Below are 18,770 nucleotides of genomic sequence, written 5' to 3' on the forward strand. Positions count from 1 at the left end.
GAGTCATGCATGTTTGTTTTAAACAGCAGCCAGAGGTGCCAATTTTCAATCTGCGCAGTGATATTCAGCAGAGTACAGCGCGGAGCTTGCATATTTCTTCTAACTTCTTAAGTATACTTGAACAAATTGCTTACAGCTGAAATTAGTGAAGTTCATAAAAATAATTTTTCTATTTTTAAATGCACATAGAATTAAGTTATAAATCAGTTTATAAATCATTTTTGAAATCTTATCACTTTGATTCACATCAAAAGTGAAACAAATACTACAATTCTTTTATCTATCAATTATATTGAACTTCTTAAAAATACCATTCACAAGATTTTCTGGCATTAGACACTGTAAAAGGCTTTTTGCTGGCACTCCATTTTAGTCATATTCATGGTGGTGCAGATGGTCTTTTCTGCTTCACCAAGTTAATATGACCATGTTACACTGCATTACTGATTTAGCTGTCTAACTGCAGTTCAGCTGGAAAGAATACTCAGTGAGAATTTTGCTTCTTGCTAAGACTCTTGGGCACGAAATAGAAAACTTAAATGAGTAGCTCTTTGCTATTCTTCTATAAGCTGTAATAAATGGTCTCAAAGTTAAAATTCCTATTCCCTGCTTTTTAATTTGAATATTCTTTAGAAAAGGACTATTGTTATTCTTCTTCAGTATATAGATAATGAGCTATATGTGTTGGACATTCAGTTATCTCCTGCAGTACTCGCTGCTAAAGCTGTCAGGAGGCCCATTCAGACTTAGTCTGATTTACATTACAATTCCTTGGTCAGTACACTAATAATACAGTTTGCCATGAAAGAAAATACATGGCCCATGCCCGCTGTCCCAATAAAGTCTAGAAGGGTCAGTGGAAACTTTCATAGCACACTGTCTATGGGGTAAAATCTTTTGTTTGAAGGTGGACACTCTGTGCTTTGTGTACGTATGATGTCAGAGTGGATTTATCTTGGCTTACAATACTAAAACATTTTTGAGACGCAACTAGCTATTTACCACAAATGTACAGATGATGTTACATTAAAAGCCTTATCCTTTACTTAAGTTGAAGACTAGATTGCCAAATTCTTCTTAATGCTGAGTCAGAGATTTGCATAATTGTGGCTTGCTAAGAGCAATTGAGGAACGCGTTGATTCTGAGTCACAATTCCAGGCTTACATTCCACCTCCTCCTTTCAAGCCTTGCTTCACTGAATAAGTAATTTGCAAATGAGTTAATCTGTTGGTTGTATTTATTCTCTACGTCATCTAAGCTAACCCTTAGAATTTCTAAATAGTAGAAATCAGTCCAAAAATATACTACAGATAGGAAAGGACACTTCTAAACTGTTGGCAGACGTAGTTATCTCCAAAGTCCCAAACTCAAATAGACTTTTCTTGCTTTCTGAGAGCCTTTTTAAATTCTGTCTCATATTTTGGGAGATCAAAGGTGAAGATATTTAGAATTCATGGAAATAAAATCTTTAGATTAATAGTTTTGAGAAAAAAGTGTAGGGAAAAAGCTATCTTGATAAGAAAACTTAATAGCCTTGCTTTTCCTTAAATGTTGAAATAGGGAATGTTAGCATTAATGGAAAATTTCCATTCTTAAACACCAAATACCATCATTTTGGGGAGGTGGGGGAGAGAATGAAAATTGTTTCAAAAAAGTCCGTATTAACAGTTATGTTCAAATATCCTGCCCCATTAATATAAATTTCGTTTTGAAAACAGAGTACTTCAGCAAGAACATATCAGAATACGGATTTTTTTTTTTAGTATCCCAATACACTTGTGTGGCAAGTAATTCCCCTACCTGTTCTGTGCCACCCTTCTGTAAGAAGACTAGGAAATGATATCTGGCTTGAATATCGCCTTACTACAGTGAAGATACTCCTCAGACTTCTAGTGATGAAAATGTATACTTACATGCTAGGCACAACGGCAAAGTGAGAGAAACACCTACAACTGAGAGCTTTACTTTCACTATAGTTTTTTCAGTGTTTTTAGGATTACTGATGGTTGCTATGCACTGTCCCAAAGACTGCTTAACCTGTAGCAATGCGTGTGGGTTTCCTGGTTTCCTGTCCTGAGCACTGCAGAAAGGTAACCCTAGGAGACAGCAGCCGGAAGGTCATGCTAGCTCCTCAAAGAATTGCTCAGCCAGGTTTCGTAGCATCTCTAGTAGTGTCGTTACATTCACGCTGATGCAGGGAAGTAGTTATGCAGAAACCAGTCAAGATAAGTCAACTAGTGGAAAAAGAAGTGGTAGCTGGTCTCAGGCTCCCTAGATGGGAGCTAGATTTAATCTATTAGACTCTCAACCTTCTCTAGATTTAGACTTTCCAAAATCAAAGCAAAGGAGCTCAAATGCACAAAAAGTTTCAACAACACACATCTTCCTACTTTGAGGTAGTTATAGAGAGCAATAAGGTCTCCCCTGAACCTCTTCTATGCTAAACAATCCCAGTCCCCTCAGCTGCTCCTCATAAGACTTGTTCTCAAGACCCTTCACCAGCTTCATTGCCCTCCTCTGGACACACTTCAGACTGTCCTCCAGAGCACAGGATAATTCAACAATACTTTTGTATTCTCCAAACAATGAGCAGAACTACTTTCACAAAAAGAGCACAAGCAAGCTCTCTACTGAAAGATTTCCTGATAACTGAATTCTTGAATGCCCACTGCTAAGGAATTTTCAGGATCTAGATTATCAGAAAAAACAGATGCAGGCCATTAGTGAATTGCTTCTCAAAGTCTTGGAAATAACATATAACCACTCATGCAACAGACTGAAAGAAACAATTGCTTTTGAGAAATTGAATTCCTAAATATTGTCAGTCTAAATTAGCAGTAAATCCTTGAATATACTCTATGCAAAGGCTGAGGCATGTGATACTGCTTTGTTTTTTTGTCTGGGCTCAGCAGGCTTTAGGACAGGGAATTACAGCAAGAACCAATTATGTTTTTTTCAGTTCTTTTCCACCAGATGTAAAGAAGCATACATAAGTGGATCATTTTCTTGCTCTGTTCATTAAACAATCTTAATTTCTTTTTAGGCAGGAAAAGGAAGGTGTATCTAATTATTAACTTTAGAAGCTTAAATTTATAATTCCCACATACTGCATGCACACATCCTTTTTATCATCTGTTATGATCTACTCTAATTTTGGCACTTCAGTTCTTCTGTTAATTTTCTCTAATATTTAAGATTGTGCTTGAGTTCTATCAGTATTAGTAACAGCAGTCTTCTTTATGTTCCTTTCTAAGTGAGAAAGTTGTTTTATCTCTGCTGGTGATGGCACATTTTTCTTCAGACTGTATTTCTCCTAAAAACTACTCTTGAGAAGGGCTAAGAGAATAATATGGCTCCTGATCCTCCTGCACACAGACCTCTGAGTTAGCCTGTCAAAACACGCAAGGAAGAGAGTGAAGTCATTGGCTACATGTAGGGCTATGGTGTGTGTGGTTGACTGGTGAATTTAGTTTGAACAATGTTCTCAGAGTCTCCCTGAAAAGATTATAACCTTGAATATTAATATGAAACTGTACATTTACCTATCTGGTTTTCTTCCCCTTTCTTCATAAAGATGTCATTTTATTAGATCTGATTAATTATGTTACGATTATAGGTATAACTGTTTTTGTGAAAAAGCAATAGGAAAGGTTTTTTTGTCCTCTCAGAAAGACATGTTATTTCTTCCATTTTTATTCCTTAGACATAATTAAAATGGAAAAGAAGAAAAAAAATAGCTACAATGAAACAAAACTGCAAATATCACATCAAACATACGCAAAGAATTCATCTGTTAGCACAATATTTTTCTGTCATGCTGAGAATAGAGTGATATTTTTGGTAGCTAGAAGAAGGAATTCATTCTTTCTATTAAAACAAGCTCTCAAGAAATCCTCAACATTTCATCAACCTAGTTACCAGTCTTCATAAAACAAAAATTATTACTTTTGTCTGAGACAGGAAGCTTTAAGAAGTTCTCTTTATGTTTTAACAATGAATTTATATACCACTACCAAATTCCACAGTGTGTTTTGTCTCAAATAACAATTGAAATTTTTTTATGCTCCGCATGCAAGAACTTTCAAGTGATAATAAGCTGAAAAGTACACTACATTTGTATTTTATATGTCATATAATTATACTAAATTTAATAGTTTAGCTGTTATATCTATACTTTTGCAGAAATAAGTATTCAGGCAGTGGGAACAAGAGCCATATTTTGACTTCCACTCTCCTAGAATTGTATTAAATGTAATGAGATCTTGAAATAACAGAACCAGAATAAAGCAATAAAAGGACTTCGGTAGATAGAACTTTAGATGATAGATTTACCTGAAGAGGAGCCACTTGAAAGGTTGTTACCATCTGAAATACAATTAAACTAGATTTAAGCTTTATCTTAAAAAGAAACAGATTCAGAAAATAAACAGACTATTAAGAAAAGAAGGTAGAATATCAAATTTTCACACATTTCAGAAGCAAATTCAGGTAGCTAGAATTCGCATACAATATAAGTAATCTGCAGAAGAACTGTTCCAGAAGTACATTGCCTTTTTATTTGGAAAATTTAAGAACTATTCCATTAAGATAATTACTAAGTTTGTCACATAGATCTATGTATGTTTCCAGTTACCAAGTTTTAAAGTTGGCTACCGTTTCAGATAGAAAACTTAGGAGGTGTATCGTCTAATGTGCTATTTCTCCTTAAATGGAACCTCTTCTAATTTCTTAGTGATCATCTCTTTGCTTGGAAGAAAGTTATTGAAAAGTTGAAGAATTCATATTCTCCTTAGGAAGAGTAGAATTTATTCACTGACATTTGTTCAGACTACGACCTTAGAGAAGTTTCATGTTCCTGATAGATCTCACTTATATCATGCCTTCATGGGAAGAACTCCTCAGACGATGTGTCTTTGCCAGTTGCTTTTAGGTCTTCAAAATGCCCAACTTGTCTGGCTGCTATGCTACTTAATACAGGTAAGTAATAATGACAGGATTTTATGCCCAAGAAATAAGACACAGTGGTGGTAAACCCCCTTATTTTTATCTATAGATCTAATTTGTTTGCTTACCTTAAGATAATGTCTACCGCATGGTGAATAATATAAATAAAAAAGCATATTCCTTATGACCAGTGTCCATCTGAAAGCTTCTCAAATTAATTTCAATATTTTTTTCTGCCATCTAGGAGAGTCCTTTTCATCTAAGCTTGAGATACCCTGATAGTTCTGATTTCTCTCTCTTCAAGGTTAAAATCTCAGATCAAATTTAACAAATGCACAGATGTGTTCAGTTCTCTGTGCTATTTCTTGTTATGAATAATATAAATATATCTTTCTTTTCCATCACAGAATGATGCAAATCTCGCTGTCTTTATACTTTCCTGAGGGTATGTATAATAGTGTGGGATGACTTTGCAAAATCATTATCCTAGCCTCCAAGTTACCTACAGAACCCACCTTTTAAAAATTATTAAAAATAGAGGACTGAAGTTACCTCCTGGATCTAGTTCAGTCCAAGAATCCTTTCTTACTTATTTCTTGTACTTACTATGTATTTATTTGAATAGCAAAAGAAAAATTTGCAGAGTGTCTACATGGCCAGAGTGTTGTCAGCTTGTGTACCTTTTCCTGTCCAGTGTGCACAAGCCATCTCCACTGAAAACCACTGAGAGCAGTGTCATTCCCCCTTTTTGGCTTGCAATCTCATTAAGCAGAGATTCCTTTTTTTTTTTTATTTTTTTTTTTTTATAACTGAATGCTTGTATGAGATATAGCGCAATAGCTCTGTGATCCTCACTGGGAGAGGCTGTAATGCAAAGAGCTAATTACAGTGGCTAGAATCTAGGAAGGCTTCCTTTCTAATCTAATCCCCCACAGTAACTATCATGAGGAAACAGAAATATTGCCACCCTACTTATATTTCTTTGTCTGTAAAAGAAGACTAATAGAATTCATTTATCTTAATGGCTGTTCTGTTAGATGGGCAGTTAGGTTCTTGTGGAGCACTAAGGGTGAAAGTACCAAAGGTCCTTCTGTCTTTTACTGGTGTTTGCTGTTTGACTATATTCCTTTGCTAAGAGTTCAACACTATCTCAGTTCACCTGCAATTCACTGTAATTTACCTTGGAGACAAATAGATGTATTGACACTGGGGTTGTCAGAACTATGCTGCTGGCTGGCTAGATGGAAACCTTTGTCCTCCTGGGAAAAAATATTCTTCACTAGCCTGCACTTACAATGAATCTGCTCCTACTAGTGCAGCTGAAAATAAGACCCTGACAAATTTCTCATTACATTTTGGACAAAATCAGTTACTATTGCTTATATATACTATGTCCTATATGGTAAACTGAATGCATCAAATGGTATAAAATATGTCATGAAAATGTTGTTCAGATATGTTTAGAAAAAACCCATATATGCTTTACTCCTGAGATGTAACTCCATTGCTAGGATGAGGACAGAGCAAAACTTGATTAAGTGCAAGCACCTTGAAGAATCTCCTTGCTTGAAAGATTTTCAGATTATGGTTTTGGCTGTTTGAAGAATATTATTAGCCTGTTAATTTTATTTGAATCTTACACAAAACCCGTATGCATTTATGAGACGTGTAACAGATCATCTCATCTCCTTTAGAGGATGAAACCCAAGAAATTATTGCCAGAATGCAATTATATGCTCACTCAAATAGCTTTCTGGGCTTTCTCCCATGAGGTAATGAACACTGTGTTTGGGAATCAGTATTAGCTTGTAAGTTAGTACTTCCAGCTAGTCAAAATGTTTTGAAGTTAAACGAATGAAACTTAATGATAAAGTCACCTCATCTGACTTTAGCTATTTTAGTCTACATATTACCGGGATTTTTTACTTTAGATGGTACTGGTGCAAATTTTAGAAGAAGTGCTTCTGGGTCAGTAAAAAAGCAGCATGCTCTAGGTTGGGCAGACAATGAAGACAACCCAGAACTAGAGTTCCAAGAGGGTTTTTTCATCTTATGCATGTTTGTCCATTACGATCCCACAAATGGTCTACTTTGAGTAGAAAGATTATAGTTACACTATTCATATTGAAGTCAGTATCCTCAAATCTATGACTTTCTGGGGGCTTATTCTCTCTGTATTCTATCTGTGTCATTACAGATTTTGATATTTTGCAGTTTCTAGCTTTACAGGCATAAAGCATTTGACCACTTTGAAGAACAGAACCACATGCTAGGAGCAAATATTAATTTATACCACTAGTTCTGTAAATTTCTGTAAAAAATCCTCATCAAGTTGGTAGAATGGATGAACATGCCAGATTGAAATGTTTGAGAGATTTGGGAATAAAACTGGAGAGTTATGTTCCCTTTCCTCAACAGATGATTTAGAAGCCATATTCATACACAAAAGTTATAGTAGGTTAACACTTATTATAAAGAGTGCAATGAAGTCTGTACAACATAATGTCCAGGAATTCTTATCTTATTTTGGTTAACAACTGTTACTAGCAGACAAATTGAAATGGTAACTTAATAGTATTCACATAGATTTTTGCTAAACTGGTATAAAATCACATCTCTTGTTAATTTTCTTCATTGTAGAGAAGCTGCAGAAAGCATTTTTTTTTTTTTGTGAGTCTAACAGGAAGGAGTACTCTTTTACTAAAAGTGCAATTGGAGTTGAAAATTTTTTACAACTTTGGCAAATGATTGGATTAATGAAAATTTATGAACAACACTTTTGGCAATAATTTTTTATCTTTGTAGTGACAATCAAGGAAATGTTAGTATCAGATGTGACAGAACTGTTACAGTATTAATAAAAGCCATTTGTAGGGCTTATGCCATAAAATATTGACATCGTTTAAGAAAAGGCAATGCAAAAAGCAGACTTATTAGAAAGAAACAGAAGTACATCTGGAAATGAGACAAAATCTAGAAAGAGTGATTGGATGATGAATGGATATCTATGGCAGAAATCAGTATCTATAAGGCTCACTTCAACTGCACATTGTAAAACTACACCTGAACTAGAGAAGAGGATATTACCCAGTTATGGAATAAGTGCTTACAGTAGATATTTTCTCACCTCTCTGAATATAAAGATGGGACAGGTATGGTATTACATAAATTTTACTAGAATCCTCATCAAAAAGATATGACATGTTCTGGTTTCCCACCTCCAAAAGACTTGCCTTGTTTCAGTAGTGAAATGGCTTATATTGAAAAATAAAATTGTGGCAAAATGTGAAAGCCATTAAACAGAAAAAAAGCGAAAAATAAGTTTGCTGTGATTTAGTAGTTCTTTGCAGATATGATGCATGCTAGGATTTTCCAAAATTTAGCTGTTTGATTATACAAAAACTGGGCAGACCGACTGGAGATCTAATGACAAATTCTTGCAAGGAAGAATAAAAGGAACAAAAGGATCATCTGAAAGGATTTTTACACTGCTATTGTGAAGCCAGTGTCTTCATTTTTCACATTACTGCTTATTCAGCTTTTTGCTGCATAGGAGATAGGAGCTCTTGAGCACCAGACTAGAAAGAATTCTATTTATACTTAAATGTGATCATAAAACTCGTGGCAACATACCGTTCTTTGTTTTTTTTTTTTATAATCTATTATTATCATAACCTGCCAAACCCAGTGCTGAATCAGAACTTAGCTGTGTTAGCCATCATAATGGTACATAACAAAAGGCAGTATACCTATCCCAAAGAGCTTAAAAACACTCTTTTAAATATCTGTCAGTATTCAACTGGTAAATTTTTAATTTTCTGCTTATCCAGGACTAAATGTAATCTCTGAGCTCAACCTTGCAAATGTCAGTTTCCTTCCAAAGATCTTTAATTTGTTCAGAGGTCCCTCAGCCCTTTAAAAGATTGGATTTCCTCTTTTCTGTTAGAGCCTTTGAAAACAGAATGCACTTTATGTACAGTGTGAAATGCCTTTTTCTTACATTGTGTAATATTTCAGTTATGAGGAGCACTGCGGCAAGTAGTTTCGTTCAAAACTGTTGGCTCCAGTTAGCAGGATAGATGGAAAAAGCAGGAAAGATTTTTCAAGGTTTCAGTTGATAAATTTGATGTCAACTCTTAATAAATCAATTAGAGGAAGAATGATAGTATGGAAGAGTTATCTTATTTTCTAGGGTCAGGAAAATAACTGTAATCTTTTTGTTCTCTTTTCACTTCTAGTCCTTCTCTCCTGCAACCTGATACAGTCATTTTTATTTGCTCTCATGCTGAAAAGACATTCCAATATGAGAAAACTCAATCTAAGGAGCTCTGGAAAGAAATCTTTCATGATCTGTATACTTCTGGGTAGTAGATGTTAATGCAATCTGAAATCTTTTTTCTTTTGTCATTAGCTGTTGCTCATCTTGGTTGTTTCTCAAAGATGTATTGCACTTGTTACGTGGCTGGTTCCCTCTCTATTTTTATTCTCTAAATTGCTTAATAGATTTGAAGGGATCTTTTTTATTTGTCTTTTTTTTTCTTGAACCAGTACCCAGTACTGTCCATGTTGTGTTTGTTCCAATGAAAACAGATCACCTGCTTTACCTATCGATGTATTTTCTGAATCGAGTAAGATGATGAAAAACTAACTTCCTCCTAGGAAACCTGCTGTTTGCCTTCCTTATGGTGAGGAAATTACTTTAAAAAAAGGTATTTTTACTGGTAAATATTATACCTTTTTTGTGACATCTTTTGTTGCTTATTGGTCTCTCTCTGCCTTTTCTAAATTTCAAGGCTTTTGTTTTATCTAATTCAACCTCACCATTTGACTGTACACAATATCTTGTGGTTATTTCTGGATGTTTGGCACCGGTTGGCCTCTTTCTTGAGAATTCTATGTGCCATGAGGAATTTTTGGCTACGTAGCTCACTTTGTATCACCTTACTTCCCATCCTTCCCACATAACACTCTGCTCTGAAACCACAAGCAACTAGGTAGGAGTAAGAACAGCCATGTGCCTGCTCTAGTTTCTGCCAGTTTCTGGCATCTGGCTGTACCACTAGCAGGAAAATGGTTCAAGACACCTTTTCTTGCATCTTTTGCACTTTGGTCTTTCTCCATGAAATACTAAGCTTGGAGTCCCACCCATTCATTTTTCAAGAAGTCTCAGCAAGGAAATCCTTTGTGTATGTCAAGTGTAGTTAGCTACTGTAAAACAAGAGAATGATGTTTTGACTAAGAGCTTTCTTTTATGGATGTCTTCTTCTGCGGCTTTTCACTTTAAAATACGGCAAGTGACAACACTTGAAAATGTACAGTGATGTATTGCAGATTGCAGAACAAAAAGCTCTTTTTCAGGACAAGAAGCTGTTTCCCCCAGCTCCTGCAATTGGTATTTTACCTTGCATTTTTTCAATAAAACCATATTAAGCGTAGACCCATTGAACAATTTTATTTATGATATAAAACTTTTTTTTTTTTTCAAACCAGGAAATAAAGTGTTCAAAATTCAAAGAAGCCTGAAATAGCAACAGAAGTTGACTGGGGTTTCCTTGACGAAATTTTTACAATTTGCTTCATGCAATTTTACTATTTTCTCTAGTACTCCTTAATGGAATTTTTACCATATTAATGGAAAAATAAGTGTTTTCCTGATATCTCAGTAAAAATGAAAAATATTGCTGTATTAGTTATTTAACAGCTTCCAGCACTCTGCCCAAGATTTTAAACATGTATTGTTAAGAATATTTACAAAGGTTCTTCCACAGTTTTACATCTTCTGCTACTGTAGGGTTATATGGACATAAGTGGAAAGACTTTGGCCCAACTGGAGTGATTTGTCAGAGCTTTCTCCGTGCTTAATGAAAACAGTATTTTTTATATCCCAATTAGTTATACAAATAAATTTCCATCTCTTAGAAGTGTGAATGACTTGGAGATATTATGGGGAGGTTTTTCTTTATGTACTTTGTGATAGTCACAGAGATTTGAGTGAGATCCTATGCATTTTGTCCAGACGATGGAGTGCAGAAAGTCTAGATTATGAAGGATGGCAAAGACCGCTTTCATCAGAAGGAACCTAGTAACAGCTACAGGCCCACTTCTTACAATCTTCTCAACACAACTAGGAGAAAAAATAACACAGCATGTCATCACTTCATATTGCATAGTGCTTACTTTAGGAAAATTCTCCCCTCACTTCTTGCAGTGAAGATCATACTGGTCTTTGTCTCCTATCTAGAGAAAGCTAAGTGTTGATTTAACAATCAGAAAACTTGGATTCAAGGTCCCTTTATCTTACTAACGTTAAAGATTATTACATTGTGAAAAAGTATTTTCCAACTGTTGCTGAGCCAGCTGGGGAGAGTGTTAATGCTCTCTGTTAAAGTGTGCTCTGCTTTACTAATACCTTGTACAAATGGGGATGTGTTCTGGGAAATCTTGTAGTGAAAGCAGATAACGTTAGTGCAGATACAAAGCAGGAGAATCGTGGTGCTGCTGCACAGTGAAGGTCAGCAAAAGAACACGCATTCTACAGATAGTGGGATAGAAAGCTGCACAGTCATGCTGCATAAGGAGTTGAGTGTTGCTTTGTGTAGAGTTTTCTGATTTTGACAACACATGTTCCAGACTGGAATGAAAAATTAGTATTTCCCGTATATCCAAATACCTGGGCATTCTTCAAGCCAATTTAAGTACTTCAATCTGATAAAATCAGGATGCTTAATTATGCTTTTACCTTTTTTTCCAAATGTTTTATATTTTCTAGTCTAATTTAATCAATCTTCCTCCAACTATTTTCATTTGGAAAGGAAAATAGAAATACTAGGTTTTGAATAGGCTAACGTGAAATACTTGGGCTATGTCATAATGCTTTATTTTTTTCAGTTTTCCATTCATAATCAATTTTTGTCAAGGATAATGCACTTCTGTAAAATGTTCTACTTTTAATGAATTTATATTTCCTAGTAGTACTCACAAGTTCCATGCTATTTGTACTACCAAAGATCTGATAGATTACCTTACCAACTTTATGAAAGGTTTGCTATATTTAACTTCTTATAGGTTTGAATTCTATTGTAAGTGAGTCAGGCAATGGGGATTTCTTTGGTATCATTATTGCCTAGGTTAGTTACTTTCTCAGCTAAGGGTGAGGTAAGCAGAGAACTCGCAACGTGTAACTTACGATTTACAAGTTTGGATGGCAATATTGGCTTGCACTTCTCAGGAGATGCTACATTCTCTTCATCTGTTACATACTCAAAGTTAATAATAAACATCATTGCTACTCCCTCTTGATTTTTCACTGGAATTATGTGGGTGTTGCAAATGAAGGTAGATCCTGCAGATGGAGAGAAAAAAATAACAAACCAAAAAACATAAATTAAAGGAAACCACTATTTTTTCACTCCAGTAATTCCAGTTACAACAACAGATAGTGAAGAATATTTCCTTGAATTTAATGATTGAACATCAAACAGACTATATTTTAATTTAAACAAGAACATTTTCATAGAAATAAACATGTCTTTTGATAATTTATTAGATTACCTCTTCCAAAAGATCTCTCCTTTAAAATGCCAATTTTATGTTGGTTGTTTCTGTTTGTTTGTTTGTTTGTTTAATTAAATAGATGTACCCATATAGATAGACTTGCAATATGGAGACATTTAGCACCACAAGTAGCAATGCGAATAGTGTTCCAACCACAACACTAATGGAGAAAGCAGAACTTCATTCTTCTAAATGTCAAACATTCCTCAAGCTTTTGGTTCTGTGACAACCGGATGAATCATGCATTAAATATTTTTAGGTATAAATATATCACTATTCTTATTTTAGCTTACACTCTTTTGGGGGCAGTATAATGTTTAGGTATGTGTTAAAAGTGATATTTCTTTTCTCATCCTATGGAGTTCTACATTCTGTCTGTTACATACAATTTGAAGTATGAATTTAAAATTATCCTAGTTTTCATAAACACATGAAGCTTATACTGGAATGAACAGAAGGTGTAATTTCTTGACACCTCTGGTACTCAGGGTGTTCTTTTTCAAATGCCTGATTACAGATTTAAAGAATTCTTTCTGTTAATTCTTCCAGTATAACTCTTTAAGATGTTTAATTTGACAGGATCACTAGTTTTGATTTAATTCCTTCTATTAACCTAACAGAATATAATGGTTCCAAAAATATGATCGCTGCAAGCAATACAATAATGTACTAAAAGCTTATGCAAACACAACTGTGAGATAGTATCTTTCCATGATAACTATGGACTGGTTTAATGTACATCATCTGCAATTTATGCATTCAAATGCAGTAACCACTGAAACTTGACAGGCTGTGCAAATTCACAAAAACAGATCCTGATCTGGGTTACACAAGAATTTTTTTTTCTTCTTATTTTGGAGAGATATAGTAAAGATTTATATCATTATAACCAAGATCAGACTCTGGCTTCTCATTTTTAATGTAGTACTTCCTATAATGTGGTATACATGGCAGTTGGAGCTATGTATAAAATTGACGTGCTGGCCTTTCAAGTTTTGCAGCTGTACCTTCAATGCACTTAATAATACAGTTAAGCTGTGGCACTTGCCAGAGTTGCCATGGTTACAAGCTCAATGACTTTAGTAAACAGAAAATAAGCAATTTAAGACTGTTCCATTAGAGCTAAAAATAGAAGTGCTGCAGGCCAAGCATTGCAACATAGACTGGTTAAACAGAGGGTCTGAAGAGAAATTAGAAAAAATCTTTGTGATTTTGGCTAATGATTAAGAATACATATTGAGTGTAAGCAGTCAAAATTATATATATTGATTTGCTTGGAAGGAAATACTATTTCAGGATATAGACTACGTTTTGACAAGCAGATTTATAGGTTGAATAGATATCCCCCAGTCAGACACCTTTAACACAAAGGATTGGAGAGGGGCTAGGCTGAGGAGTGCATAGCTTTGAGAATATTTGAAGAATATTTGATCCAGTGGATCAAGTGCTTATCAGTTTTTGCAAACAAGGATGACGAGAAGCCTCTGACTTCTTTAAAAACTTTACTGCTTTTGAAGGCAAGGGTGTTCCAGCTTTTGAAATGCTTCCCACAGTACTAAGTAATCGACACTATCTCCCGTTTATGTAGAACATTCCGCCCTCAAGCATTTACAGTCCTCATTTGTACTGGAGCTAGGGACTTACACCTCTGGGGAGATGCAGAAGCTGTTGAACAGTTCACAACTTAAGAACATGGAAAAAGAGCACAAAGTTTAAAATTTAAGCTGTATGTAGAAATATTTTGGGAACAAAAAATGGGAAAGATGCATATCTGGTATAATTCAGCACACTTCCTTTGAAGACCAGTGGGCTAATGAGTCCAGGGTAGTTTATTAATCTGAAGTTTTTTCAAGACACTTGGACTTTTTAAGAAGCAAAGAATATTTACTTTAGGCAAATGTCTGAAATTGGAATTTCACAACTTAACCAAAATACAATGCCTGTTGCAGTCACTGTTACTGTTTTTCTTGAGTACAGAAAGTGTTATCTGCTATACACTTAGCAGAAGCTGTCTCGACTGAAATGGCAATAAGGAAATGCCAAATAAAAAATGACAAGGAAGAACCTCATGTGGCGGAAAAATAAGAGTTTAATACAAAGAAAGAGGACTAGCAAATTCAAAAGATAAGCTTTGAGTTGCTGGCGTTGATGGCAATAAAGAAATATTAAGAAGCAGCTTACACATAAAAAACCTTATTTAGTATTTGCATTGCCTCCCACAGCATTTCATTGTGCTCAGCATGTTTTCCCTGTTTGTCTCTATACTGAATATTTTCAGAGTATGAAATGCTTCTGATGAGTAATAAAAAATGTAATGAAGTTTCTGGAATTTTCATTTCTCATCTAATGGCAAAGGGCAAGTGGATAATATAATAATATATAATTATGAAAATTATACCTTTATAATTAATATATTTAATAGCCAGCAATACATTTGGATTTCCTAAGGATTACTGTTGAGGAGTAATCATGAATTATACCTGTTGTGCTGTCTTGTTATCATCGCTGGAGGTGACAAATAGGTGAATATTTTCTTGTCAGCTTGAATTCTGTGGTTGTAAGGGCTTGTTTTCTTTTGTCTACGACAGTTTAAAGCTGATTCTTTCATGTAGTTAAATTAGAGGCAAAATATCCATATGTGAAGAAAAAATTCTGCTCTCCTACATGCTATGTGAATATGATGTATGCATGATTCTGTAGTTATGTTTTCAATAGTGTGAATTCACAAGACTAGATAGGCTGTTGTGAAACAAATAGCAGCCAAAATCTATACATAAATGACAATAAATATTTAAGAAATAAAGATTTGAGATGTGTTAGGATTACAGAAGGATATATTGCACCATTTGAGCAATTCTGATGAATCAAAGCCTTTTTAAAATCTGGCTGCATAGTGTTTAAAGTTGACTTGCTTCATGAAAGCAGTACAAAGCAGGCATATCAAAGCAATTAATCTGGTTCATAAAATCTATTTACCTCTCCAGTGATTTTCTATAGAAGATTTTAGGACAGATTTTTATCAGGCTGCATCTTCTAGATACAACTGCAGTCATTTGTTTGAATCATAATAGCTCTCTTTATGAGCAATTGCAAGAGGACAATGCAATTAATACAACAGTGAAAGCATTTCATATTACAAGAGCCTCCATTCTCATATACAGAACTCTGACAAACACACTGAAAAATGACACATCCCAAACAACTATTTTGATTCAGCCTTCCTGAGAACAAAATTTTCACAGGCCATTACATATACCAAGCTTGAAGGATCTGTGAAAAATTAAACACCATGGCACTGAGTTAATTGGCCTAATTCTGCAGAAGCACCATGTTTCACATAAGGACCCTTGAAAATCCAGCTTGGTTCTACAGGATGGTTCCGCAGAGCTGTTGCCCTGAATGAGTCTGACAGTGCATTTCACTATTAAAAAATTCCATCTCTCCCGGCACAGTACAAATCTGAGAACTTCCTTCACTGAGGCTGAGACCAGTTCCAACATATTTTGGAAAAAGTCTTGGCTCCCTGCACCAAAGCATTTATGACTTCTCAGATATTTTTCATTACTACAGCTGCTGTGGACAAAAGCTATAGAAAGAAATATGTTGAGAATATCTTCTGTGTGCATACATAGATTTCTAGACAGGCTGATCTCATACAAGAGTTTTCTACTATTATGATAGCTTTTTACTGCTGCAGCCTACAAGTAGCCCAGTGTAGGTACCTGTACAATACATAGCCATTTCTGCTCATTTAAAATCGAAAGTGAGAAGGAACAAATCAGATTAGAGCAAAGGAAGAGCCAACAACAGCTTGCCTACTAGAACAAGGCCAAAGAGTTAAAATTAGAAGCAGAGATACTGTACATGTTTCCAGACCTTGGCAGCCCTGTGTTCTCTTTGAAATGATTCTGCAATTTGACAGCTTTATGGTAATACAGGGATAAGAGAAGAAAGCTAGGTATTCTTTTGCACTTTTATTAAATAATCAGCATGTTTATTGTGAAACAACTACCCTCTACTTCCCCCAATATGATTCACATTTCGTCATAAAAATAAACGCTCAAAGTGCCTTCACATAGAGGCAAAGACTTGTTAATTACATACATAGAACATATTAGTTACAAACATAGTTTATATCCTACATTTTAATTTAAATTCTTAAACTATCAATTATAGTAGAAATGCAACAAAATAAATTTCATATAATATTGTGTACTAAGCTTCACTCTATCAGCATTTTGCTGAAAAGGAGCACAGGAAATCGTGCATAGTTCCCAACTTATAAGTAATGAGATGAAACGTGTTGTTTTAATAGGTTCATTTTTGACTAGTTACTCCGACATTATTTAAGTAGAAACTTAAAATTCCTCTGTTAAGAAAGAGTTGACTTCCATAAATACAAAGAACAAATAACATAATGGAATAAAACATAACAAATGACATTTGTTATCTTGTGTTCATATTTACAGCCTTATTCGTCCTTTCATCATAGCATGGCTCATGGGGATCACCCAGTGTTAGTAAGAACTTCTTTGGGGAAAGAAAAGAGAGATAATTGGAGGGATAATTACAGTGGAAGATCAGAAAACCTCTTGACTTTGCTTATTTTTGTAGAGTCTTTCTCTTTGGGATGGGAAGCCAAGACATGGCTTTCTACTATCTCCTTAACTTCCCCAATCCAGTATACTCTTCCTCCCCAAAGGACTAAAGAAATCTCTCTATCTACTCCTTCCAGGTTGGGGCAGGTCTCAGAAAGTTGGTTACTCTGTTTATTCAAGTTCACGGCAATATTTGCCCAAGCAGAAAGTAAAGGGAATTTAAGAAATGAAATTTATGCTCTGGTGTTGGGAAAGTCTGTCCTGCTTTATGTGGGCATCCAGGAAGAGTGAGACTGTGTACACCATGCCCAGTATGGCAAATACGAGTAGTAACAGGCCCCTCAGACGCATACGAGATGCTGAAAACTCAAGTTTTGTTCTCTGGTCCAGACTGCGGTTTATAATCTGTTTTGTTGCCAAACGTTGGCAGACAAAGGAGTGAGTCTGGACATGCTGTGTATAAGGACTAGTGTGGTAGAGTCACAGGGGCTGTGTGGTAGATGAATAAGGTGGAAGGCAAGGTGGGAAAGCTGATGCAAAATCTTTTTAAACAAGGCTGTCTCTTGCACACTGCTGATAAGACTTTTCTATTCTTGAAATACCCTGGGGGCAAGCAGAATAACCTTAGTTGAAGTTGCTTCATGTGTGATCCTCTGGAATTGTGACTTTGTTCCCTGCTGCTCCTTATCTACTTTCAGTCAACCTTATAAAAACAAATGGAAGCAAGCCAAACACGTGGGGTTTTTTTGGGTTTTTTTTTTTTTTTATGATGTCACGATTCTGGTATCAACTCGGTTAAAAACTAAAAGCAAGTGCTCTCATCAAGCTGTGAGTGGTACAGAAGAATGACACCTGAAAATGACTGGTTGTAATTTACTAATGAGTAATGAAACCAATAAAGCAAAGCACCTTGTATTCTTGAAGAGTTATAAACTAAGAAGAGGAAATTGGAAGATAAACAGTATTCAGTGAATATTTGCTTCGTCTTGTGTAATTTCTGTGACTTATCATTGAAGAAAGTCCTTTTCTTTTATGTTTAATATTCAGAAGCCTGTTTACCTCAGTTTGAGGTCCACTGTAAGCAAAAAGGTAAGTGGTTGAGCTTTTATTGGCATTTAGGGGCAATTGCCATGAAGATGTGTATTGAATACTTAAGCGAAAGCCAATTGGTCAGATATTGAGGGATGATGTGATTATAATGTGAGGACTTGCTGTAACCAATCAAGGGCTGAAAATTTGTTCCTTTGTGTTTCTCTTCAAGCACAAGCCAGGAACAACGCAGCATATCACACAGAATCTTCTTTTCAGTGGACTTGCTGGAAAGGTTTGTTTTCTTTCTTAAATCATACTAAGAACTCTATTCCTGTAGTGTTATGCTAAAAATAGTCCTGTGAAGATCCTGTGGAATTTCACATAATGTTATGTTAAAGGCCTCCAAATGCCTTTGCAAGCCCATTTCTGTGTCAATTAAAACTATTTACTAATAGATTTTCACAACTTAGTCTGTCTGCTTATATTAAAAATAGACTGGAGGAGTGACTGAATTTGCCCTGAGAAAATTGCCCATGTCTGAGAGACACAGAATCAGATCATTGGAGACAAATATAACATAGCTACTTGCTCAATTCAGTAACAACTCCATGAAAGAAATATCAGACAAATACTTCCATCTG

The 18,770-nt window shown here is 35.2% G+C and overlaps 1 protein-coding gene across 2 annotated transcripts in view; it reads right to left on the bottom strand.

Annotated features, from left to right (window-relative positions):
* Positions 1–18,770, bottom strand: part of KCNH7 (potassium voltage-gated channel subfamily H member 7) — a 221,786-nt gene that overhangs the window by 79,493 nt on the left and 123,523 nt on the right. For both annotated transcript variants that reach the window (XM_054070058.1, XM_054070059.1), the window contains exons 3-4: positions 12,132–12,287; positions 4,334–4,366 (exon numbers count right to left, since the gene is read on the bottom strand). In XM_054070058.1, the coding sequence (XP_053926033.1) occupies positions 4,334–4,366; positions 12,132–12,287 (189 nt within the window). The remainder of the gene's footprint in view (positions 1–4,333; positions 4,367–12,131; positions 12,288–18,770) is intronic.

Source organism: Cuculus canorus, chromosome 6, assembly GCF_017976375.1.
Source record: "Cuculus canorus isolate bCucCan1 chromosome 6, bCucCan1.pri, whole genome shotgun sequence".
Taxonomy (NCBI): Eukaryota; Metazoa; Chordata; class Aves; order Cuculiformes; family Cuculidae; genus Cuculus; species Cuculus canorus.